This window comes from Fukomys damarensis, unplaced genomic scaffold (assembly GCF_012274545.1).
Source record: "Fukomys damarensis isolate Sample0158 unplaced genomic scaffold, DMR_v1.0_HiC HiC_scaffold_24, whole genome shotgun sequence".
NCBI lineage: Eukaryota > Metazoa > Chordata > Mammalia > Rodentia > Bathyergidae > Fukomys > Fukomys damarensis.
In genome coordinates this window covers 25,171,293-25,181,784 of record NW_022900936.1, presented here as the reverse complement: position 1 = coordinate 25,181,784, position 10,492 = coordinate 25,171,293, and the positions used below count along the sequence as shown (strand labels likewise).

The 10,492-nt window shown below is 33.1% G+C and overlaps 1 protein-coding gene across 6 annotated transcripts in view; it reads left to right on the top strand.

Moving 5' to 3' along the window:
* The first annotated feature begins 556 nt into the window (after positions 1-556).
* Usp25 (ubiquitin specific peptidase 25) overlaps positions 557-10,492 on the top strand; it is a 111,712-nt gene continuing 101,776 nt past the window's right edge. For 3 of the 6 annotated variants that reach the window (XM_033768157.1, XM_033768156.1, XM_033768155.1), the window contains exons 1-2: positions 557-634; positions 4,418-4,562. Coding sequence is in view for 3 of the 6 variants with exons in the window: in XM_033768154.1 (XP_033624045.1) it covers positions 9,069-9,138 (70 nt within the window). In the remaining 3 variants the exon portion in view is untranslated. Of the gene's footprint in view, positions 635-4,417; positions 4,563-9,054; positions 9,139-10,492 lie in introns of those variants that run through there. The other 3 variants (XM_010645660.3, XM_010645662.3, XM_033768154.1) reach the window with 2 other exon arrangements.

Here is a 10,492-nt window from a genome sequence, read left to right as displayed (position 1 = left end):
TCTTTTTTCCCCTCTTAAATAGATTTTAGGACTCTTATGTAATTATCTGCATTGTATATGCCCTGTTAAACCACCTATTTTTCAAATATCACAGCTGTTCTCCTGCGGTTTAACCATCATGTACTTTACTCCTTTTCTTCTTGGAGGCATAAATGAATGCATAAAAAATAGGTCAAAACTGTTAATTCAGGGAGACTTCTTTGGCAGTGATGTGTAATTTCAGCTTTAGAAGCGTGAGGATGGCTGGGTGTGGTGGCACATGCCTGTAATTCCAGCACTTGGGAGGCTGAGGCAGGAGGATTGCTGTGAGCTCGAGACCAGCCTGGGCTACTACATAGTGAGTTCCAGGTCAATCTCAACTGCATAGTGAGAGCCTGTCTCAAAAAAAAAGAAACGTGAGGATGGAGTAAGGGCTTTCTATCTCACAGTTCATTTATTCTAAAGAATTAAGTTTGTTTGATATCTCGTTCTATTTTTTACTTAAATAAAAAATACTTTATTTTTTTCTTACACATTTTTGAAGTTCATACTGTCATGATTTTTTTCTTTCCTCTAGCACCAGCAAACATTTTTGAATCAACTAAGAGAAATTACTGGGATTAATGACACCCAGATACTGCAACAAGCTTTGAAGGTATGGCCCTTTGTTTTTATCTCATAGAGTTTGCAGTGTATCCTTGTGTATACTATATTTGAAAGTTGAGTTTTTTAGGTGTATCATGTAGTAGTAGTCGGATAGTTGAATGGACTTCTGTGAAGTGAGAACTTCCCTTAATATGGTACAGTTTGGTGCTATTAACATTCAGCAGGGCAGTGTTTCATGATACCTAGGAAAACACCTCTTTCTTAGTATTCTTTTTTGGAGGGGAGCCAGGGATCGAACTCAGGACCTTGCACTTGCGAGGCAGGCAGCGGAACCACTGACTGAATTTGCAGCGTTACACCTCTTTCTTTATGACATGCTGTTCTTGCAGAAGGGTGGAATGTGAATCTTAATGCTAATGGATGATTTTACTCAAAAGCTGTGATTTTAGATTTTAAAATGAAATTAAACATGAGGTGAGTTAGGGAAGCAGGTGGAGGAGGAGGGAAATGTAGAAAATTACTACAGAATCAGAAACTTACATTTTTTCCTTCCAAGAAGAAATACAAGTTTCTTCCATGTAACTAATTAAACTTTAAGAATATTCAACTTCAAACCTTAGTAGTATATGTAATAAATAAAGTGCATCATTTTCCTTTTATCTTAGATACACTTGCATTTCCACACATATGCTAAGATGAGTCAAATGACATGGGTAATTCACAGTGAGAAAGATCAAACAAACACAAGGTACTCAACAGACCCATATTATAAACCTATTTGTATATTTGCTATTAAAAGCTAAAAGCACTATGGCATTTTTATTTTTATAGTCTTATATGTGGCTTCAATCTTTTGCAGTTTAAGTCATGAGCCAAAGTTAATTATGTAATTCCTGATCCTGAACCAAAAGTTCTTTGTAGACATAATTTATCTTGGAGGTGACTGTAATCAAAAGCATCATGATTATATCTAGCATTTATTAAACAGTAATAATAGGGACTATTTTAAGTGCTTTATGGAGGCTAACTCATCATAATAACTCTGAAATAAATATTATTTTAAACCCCTTTTTAAAGATGGGGAAACAGAAGTAAAATTAACTCTCCCAAGATCACACAGCCAGTATGTACTGGAGCTTGGAATAGAAACCTCAGCAGCCTGATCCTAGTTGCTACACCAACTTTCTGTCTCCTCCTTTTACTAGAAGTTTTGTTTTACCTTACTTCTTCAGAAGGAAGATGATGAAGTAATACTGTCTAGGACATTGTTGCAGTAATTATAAAGCCACTGGAGAAGAAACAGAAGTGTAGTACCTCAACTTTTTATAATGATGACATTTTGGTTATTGCCAGTCCTTGATTCTGATCAACATCATGACTAAAATCATTTTGTGTCTATTTGCAGAAAGTGCCTTCCCCATTGTATCACAAAGTATGAAGCTGTAGCCTATCACTTTGCCAGTGTAAATTTGGAGAACTCACTTTGCTTTTTTAAAACTTCAGAAGTATAGATCAAATTAAGTGATATCCACATTTCTTTTGAATTTTTGTGAACACTGGTCTTTTTGTTTTTTCCAAATATCTGTTTCAGTTATAATGACTGCGGAAAAGCCGTATGCTTAAACCTTAATTGTTGCTGATCATGGATTCACATTGTGTAATGAGTTGATTATCAGTAATATTCAGAAAAGAAGTTTACTTTTGGGAAGCACAGTGTCCCTGGTTGATTTCAACACTTTTAATTTGGGAATTTGCTTTTAGCCCTACAAAGTAAATGACCTTCAAGTTGTGAAATTTTTGCTCTATTTATTTTTATTATATGAAATAGTTATAAAAATAATTACCACATTTCTTGGCACATAGTGAATGCTCAATAAATATTATCCATCCTCATTGTGATTTATGTTATGATTAGTTCACTTACCTAAAAATGTTTTATACCCATTGTGTTAGCTTTGTTGGGATAAAATACTTGAGAAAAATAACTTAAAGGTGGAGTGGTTTATTTCTTTATTTATCTGTGGTGTTGGGGATTGAATCCAGATATATCTCCAAACCTTTCTTTAGTTTTTACTTTGAGACAGGGCCTCATGAAGTCACTAAATTCCTCAAAATTGCTGTTTTCTTGCCTAAGCTTCCCAAGGTGCTGGGATCACAGGCATGTGCCACCATTCTTGGCTGAATTTATTTTGGTTTGTGGTTTAAGAGATTTTAGTTCATAGTAAACCAGCTCCATTGCTTGTAGGCCTGTGGACAGGTGGAAACATCATGGCTGAAGCACAGTTGGGAGGAAAGCTGCTCACTTCATGGCAGCTAGAAAGGAAAGGGCAGGGAGGAGAGAGAGAGACAGACAGACAGACAGAGGACATGCCCATGAGCTATTCCTTTTACTTAGGTCCCGCCTCCTAAATTTTCATCACTTACCAGTGATGACATCAAATTATGAATTTGTCACTGGATTAATCATACCTGTGAAGTTAGCACCCAGTTGATACAGCCCCCTTCCAAAAACTCAGTGAAGCTGTTAGCACATGGTCTTTAGGGAATATTGTAGATTCAAACCATTCACCTATGTTTTGAGTGAATCATTTAAGATTCTTATAATGACCAAGAAGACAACATTTTAAAGCAGTGATGCTTTGCAAACTGTACTTTTAACTATTTTTTTCCTCACTGTTTCCTAATTCCTAGAATTAGAATAAAGATGGGTTTTGGGGACTCCATTCTTTTAGCTTCAAATCTTAAGCTTCAAATCTTAGAATCATCCTGATCCTCCTCTTAGGGTCTACATTTAATGTTGTGCAGTAATGTCCTCTCGGATTCTGCCCTTTTTGTCTAGTTGTGTATTCTTAACTTTCAGGGAAAATAATCCTCTAAATCTTACCGTGGCATTCCTGTTCAGAACCCTCCATTGGCCTCCTTTCATACTCCTCTGTATGCTGAATATTGTAGGGCCTTTTTTGTCCTGGCCTTTTATTACAGAGGAAATTATTATTAATGTCTGGGTTTCTTGCATTGTTTCACTTAGTTGTTTTAGAGCTAGTATTATATTTTATTTACCATTAATAATGTAGACAATATAAATTTACAACTATATAACATAATATAAATTTAAATATTGTAAATATTTGTAAATATTATATATAAATTTAAATATAAATTTACAAGCCTTTTTTTGCTTAAAAAATCCTTATTCACTCTGGTATTATTCCTTCTTAATGAATGTTAGAATATTTTGCCTAGTTGTGCTTTTGATGAGAAATAAAAGTTTTGTATAAATTTTAGTAGGATTGTCATCTTTATAAACATCGGTACAGTATTTTTGTCTAGGTGCTTTCTGTGGCTCTCTATACTATTGACAAGCTTTAAAACCTTTTGCTATTTTCTTCCTATTAGTCCTGACATTTTTCGTAATTTTCCCTCAAATATGCATTCAGTATTTAGAGCATAGAGACTTTTACTATCCTTTTTTGCAGAAGTACTGTATTAAATAATGATTTTACTCTTTCTATGCTGAGTTCCAGAAAAAAATCTTAGTTTATACATTTTTTAAAAGGTATGTTTGTGATTGAGTCATATTAAGTGGATGGGAAACTAAGAAATTAGAGAATTGAATTTTACATTATATTTGCAGTTTTAATTAATAAAAGTTTCTATTAAGATAGAATACATTGTATGTAATGAATTTATATTCTCCCGTTAGTTACATATAGAATAACTTCAAATCAAAGTGTTTCTTATAAAGTATTATTATGAAGAAAATCGAATAAATTTTGTGAAAATGTATAGAATTAATCCAAAGCATTGAATATTCCTGTCTTGATATTTGAAGGATAGTAATGGAAACTTGGAATTAGCAGTAGCTTTCCTTACCGCGAAGAATGCTAAGACCCCTCAACAGGAGGAGACAACTTATTATCAAACAGCACTTCCTGGCAATGATAGATATATCAGTGTGGGAAGCCAAGCAGATACAAGTAAGTTTTCTTTTTTCTTAATATTTTAATAGACATGTACTGAAAATTTTTATTGATAATATACTGACTTTGCTTAAGCAGATATGGAAAACAAGAAAATAAAATTTAGCTTCGATTCTTTTTAACGTGGTTGAAATAGCATATATTTTTACTAATCACATTATTCTAATTCAGAATTCAAGGTAAAGGATTTTTCTTAAGTTATATATCCTTTGATAAGTACTTCATACAGTTTTCATTGCTTTGAAAGATGGAATAACAGGTATTTATAAAAAGTAGAGTTTTAGGTATGCATAGTCATTTGTTTTTTGACTTTTAAGTGCTGCTAGAGGCCTCATTACTTTTTAAGATAAAATGCTGTTTCTAGTTACTGATAGGTTTACCATTTAGTGAAATTTCCTTTTCCTTTTCCACTCTTTCAAATAAAGTTTTGGGCAAAAGGATTTTTACCATGTAACAAAATCTTTCTCCCTGAACAAAACAGAAAATACAAAATAAAGCTTGGGAGGACTGGGGATGTAGCTCAATGGCACTGCACCTGCCTGGAAAGCACAAGATCATCCTGGGTTCAATTCCCAGTGTCAAAAAAAAAAAAAAAATAGGAAAAAAAAAAAAAAAAAAAAAAAAAAGAAAAGCAAGATATTTTGGGAACTTACACAGATACACACATAAATATATATGGAATATTTTATATAGGACTGTAGTTTTTCCTCATGATATGAGTACTCTGTCCTAATATAGCTTAGAGTCTCTAATAATATACTCACAGTTAACTTGCATATCTTATTGTGGTTTTTAGAACTATACTATAGGGCCAAGGGTGTAGCTCAGTGGTAAAGTGAGTGTTTTGCCAGCAAAGTCGCTGGATTCATGCTCGGCTCCCCCTCAAGATAAGATACCATATAAGCATTGTGGATTTGAGCAGTTTAATTACTGATATGTATTCAAAGAGAATTTCTGATTTTGTTTATAGACCTGGTCAGAATGGAGAAACAACCCAGAAAAACCCATATACTCCTGTGTTACACAATTGAGAACATAACCCACAGGTAGTGGGTGACAGAAATTTTATGTATATGAGACAGACTCTATTATTTATGTCCAGTTCAAGACAAACTGTGACTCTGCCCCATCTCTGTCTCCACCCTCATTTTCTGCTGTTTTCTCGTCCTATTTTACACTGTAATAACAATATAGAATGATTTGAAGTTCTCATACACTTGCTGGTCGGTCAGGAACCCCTTCTAACCTTTCTCTTCTTAGTCTAATTTATTCTGGTCTTAAAAACATTAGTTCAGGATCTGCCTCCTTTTTTTCCTCTGGTCTCCAGGTTTGTCCAAGTATGTTTCTAGCATTCAGAGGTGTATATCTGACAAGTACTATTATTTTGAAGTTATTTGCTTGAACATCAAAAAATACTTGTGGAGTTATTTTTGTTGATAGTGTAGAAAATGAAGACTTTGAAGAGTAATGAAAGGGAATAAGGTTGAAAAGTTTGTTGGAAGAAGTTAGTGAAAAGGAAGGTGGAGGATTTAGTATTTAAGAATAATATCTCCTTTCTTTCAAGGTTCTGAGACTTGGAGGTGGGAAAAGAAACAGGGAGTAAAAGAAGAAAAGGATAATTTGAAGGCAACTGATTAAAGTGAATAACACAGTTTAGCACAGTTTTGTGTTCTAGTTGAGGTAAAAAGATTTTATTGGCATAGTTTCAAATTCATTATACTTTGTTACAGTATATTTTGTGACATGAAAATGGTGTAGTCTGTGACAAAGGAGAAAATTAGTTATAAGCAAAAGGAAAGTGTATTTTGCTGTGCAAAGAGAAAATACTGCTTAAGTGTTAACACCATTCCAAACTTCTGTTGAGGAATAGTGAATACGTTATGGAGGGAAAAATAAATGTTTCATTTGCTCATAGTTAAATTTTTTTTCCTTGTGTATCTCTTGAAATATATTCACTGATTTTATTTTCTACTTGAAATAAGAGGTAGAGGAACAAAGCTTCTGATTCTGTCTTGATGGCCATGTTGAGTAAATTGCTTGCTGTTGTGGTTCTGTCGCTATAAAATGTTTTTTCTATCTAGGATACTTACTAGGATAGTGTCCATGAAATTGATTTCAAATTATTGAGAAGCAAGCTAGTCACAATTTAATGTGATGATTGAACAATGATAGTATTAAACTAGAAGTGATGGAGCAACAGTTTTCCTTTTAACACATTTGTACCATGTTTTATAAAGTTCTAAGAAGTTAGGTTGTCTTTATGAAGTAGTCTTGATTCACTAAATTTAGTGTTATAATTCTGTGTTGAATAATTTTTATATTCAGCCGATATTTTTAAAATATTCTCCAAATTACAATATATTTGTTGTAGAGAAGAAATGAAGTTTCATTTTTAACTCTTGGAAGAACAAGTTAAGACTTAGGTGTAGATTGGAAAGACAGAAGATAGTTACAAATGAATATGTATTTAAATGCAGTCTTCTCTTGAAATAACTGGGAAAAGTGCTGGATGAATCTGTGGAGAAGGAATGGTCAGACTGTGAGGAAGTTTTCAAGAGATTGTTGCAGATTTAAACGAAAACATTCTGTACATTTTTTTAGTTATTTGAAATAGATTGTCGTTTGAAAATTATGATAGTTTAACTAAATTCTTTCAAACATGACATACTTTGATTTTTGGCCAATTTTTTTCTTTCTTTTCTTTTCTTTTACAAATATAAAATCTTTTACAACTAAAGCTAAAAAATGAATAAAGTCATGGTAACTAAACATTATCTGTGCAGTCCTATTAAAACATCCATATTTTTAAATAAAAATCTGTTTAACACTAAATACATATACTTTTAAAAGTTTTTTGTTTTCTTGCATTTCTAGGGATTGAACCTAGGTTCTCACACTGAGTTGCACCCTCAGTCCTTTAAATTCTTAAAATTTTGAGGCAGGGAGTTACTAAATTGCCCAGGCTGGCTTTGGGCTTGAGTTCCTCCTGCTGCAGCCTTCCAAAAGCTTGATCTTTGTTGATAAAACATGAAACATAACTATAAACGATTGACTGTCTCTTTTAGAAGGAAATAAGTTTCTTTTTGGTGACTAGAAATAATATTTTTTGGAAATCATATTTAATACTTACAGGGAAATTTTTATAAATACATATCCTGTTGATATATAGGGGGAATAGGTGTAACTCCCAAATCTGCTAAATATCCAGAACATGAATTCATGTTCTGCTAAATTGGAGAATGAATTCTAGAACAACAGAGGTTAAGAGTAGGGAGAATTTATTGTGAGAAAGCATCTATCTAAGAGAGACAGAAGGGGGATCGGAAAATGGGTTGTCCAACTATTGCACATTTCAAAGTTATTTTGTATGGCAAAGGCATCAGGTGAGGCAGGTACAGAATGGGACAAAACTACAAGACCCAATGGAAAATTACAAGGTGAAGGGCCGGGGATTTAGTTCCGTGGTTCTGGAGCCTACCTCACAAGCTCAAGGACCTGAGTTTGATCCCTGGTACCCCCCAAAAAGAACAACAACAACAAAAAGAAAATTACAAGGTGGGCAAGAAGTGGGACAAACCCATGTCCAACAGATAAGATTACGATTACAGTCACCCAGCTAATAATTGATTAAATAGGGATCAAATAGGAAAGCAAGTCATATGCAAGGAATTTCCTATTTAGGATATCAGTCACTGCTATCTGTCTCTAGGGGAAGTAGCACCTCTTTTCTTTTTTGTAACACTAACCAGTAGATGTGTCTCAATTGTTCTCCATGTTGGCTCCTCCCTGTGTTGGCTCCTTGAAGCCTGGCACTTTGAGGGGGGCCCTGTCTAATTGCCTACAAGATATCTAATTAACTTACCTATCTATAATACTGGTCATCAAAGGCAATTATAAATTATGTCACTTAAAGAGTACTTATGTTATTAATACTGAAGAAGTAATTACATTTTCAGCAGTAACTAGAATAATCACATGCCTGTTTACTCATCTTTTATTTTTGAGAGAAAAAATTTTCAATGGAAAATTATATGTTGCATAATAGAGAACTTAGAAGTAATGTATCTAGGGTTTTTACATTATTTTGATGACATTCTATATTACAATACTTCGTTGAATTTTGGGAAAAGGTCGAAATGATTATGTAAGAAAGCTAGCAAAAATTCTAGGCAACTGTTTTCATTGCTTGGATTTCATATTCAGATTAGAGAATGTAGATTATCAAATGAATGCCTTCACTCTGCTTATATTGGGAAAAAAATTGACTTGGAGTTTTATAGCCAGAAATACTAATGAAAATGGGGCTAGGTCACAATGCAAAGTATTTATGATCGTAGATATACTTAATAGAGGAAAAATTTTGTGAGTTTTTTGCACCTTGGCGAACTGTCATAGAAGTGACAATGCAAGGCTTTTGCCCAATTTTAAATCTAATAGTACTGCCTTCTATTTCATGATCATTAAATTGTTCTGAACTTTTTTAAAACAGGAAAAAAACTGTATATGCTCACCAGAACAAGATGTGCTACAATTGAGCAATCAAAGTATGGATCAAAAGATAAGAGGGATTTGGGTAGGTAATTTTGAAACAGAAAGTAATGACACATTTTTAATCAAGTTTTAGAGGAGTTGTGTTGTAACACATTTGAGTGTTAAGTGGTAGACCTTTCAAAAATTTAAAGTTGCGTTTTTCTGCAATAATTTGAATTATTTGGGGAGATGGTATCCAAGGTGAGAAAATCTTAGGTGCTGTTCTAGACCTCTGGTTATAATTATATTGCTTGGCCAGATGAGTACTGATTTAATTCCCTACTGGGTGATAAACAGAGTTCATTCTAGTGTTCTCATCTTTACCAAGGTTAAATTACTTACATTAAACAGTTAAGGATTTTTTTAATGGAACACTGTTTTTTCCATTCATGAACTTTGTTAAATATATACATTCAGCTAGAAAAAAAATAATGTGATGGAAGTTAAATGTCTTTCTTTAGAAATTTCTAATACCTAAAACTGTTTTGATGATCCACTAAGGCAAAGCTTAAAAATGAGATGCTATAAGGTGTTAATGTTACTTATGATACATTAGTGCAGTTAGGTGGTTCACACTGATTTAAGTACATTCTGTTAGTAGTGAGCTATGTAGAATAACATACAACTTTCTGAATTTGTTTTTCCTTTTGCTTTGAAACAGGATCTCATAAGATGAGTAGTGAGGGCATAATCTGGTTGAAGGTGAGAGAATGTGGTTAGGAGTGGCTGTGTTCTTATTCTCAATCTGTTGACCATCCCTTTAATCATATGTATCTTTCTTAAGGACATGCTCATCCTTTTGTGGCTTAGATTTGTTTGTTTATTCATTTTTAATCTCCCAAAACAGCCATTCACTTTGCAGTACAGCACTCTTTAACTCTGCAAAGTGCTTTCTGCTCATGTCACTCTCCTGTTTAGAAATCCTTGCTTGTGATAAATATAAACTTGGCCTGTTAAAATAAATTTCCCCTTGGCTTATTTTCATGTATAGGAGAACAGTGGAAGACTTTGTTTTCTTTTTAAAATCAATTTTTTTTTTATATTGTAGTTCAATGAGATTATGGGCTGAATAGGCATTTATGAACTAACTTGGAAATTTTATGTCATTTATATAGTATTTTCAATGGAAAGTGAATTGAGTTATGGGTTGTGAACAGTTTATGATTTATTGATAGGTTGATGATAACATATATTTTAGAGTTAACAGAAGAATGTTTGGTATTTGGGATACATGTTTTTACTCAAATGGTAATTACTTGGAAAGTGAAAGTTACAAGGATGAACATCATGTTTTGGTACTGGTATTCCTGACTTTATAGGAAATAAAACTATTTTAAAAGATTAATTTGTATATTCTTAAAGATACACATTACTACATATGAGCTTTTGTAATATAT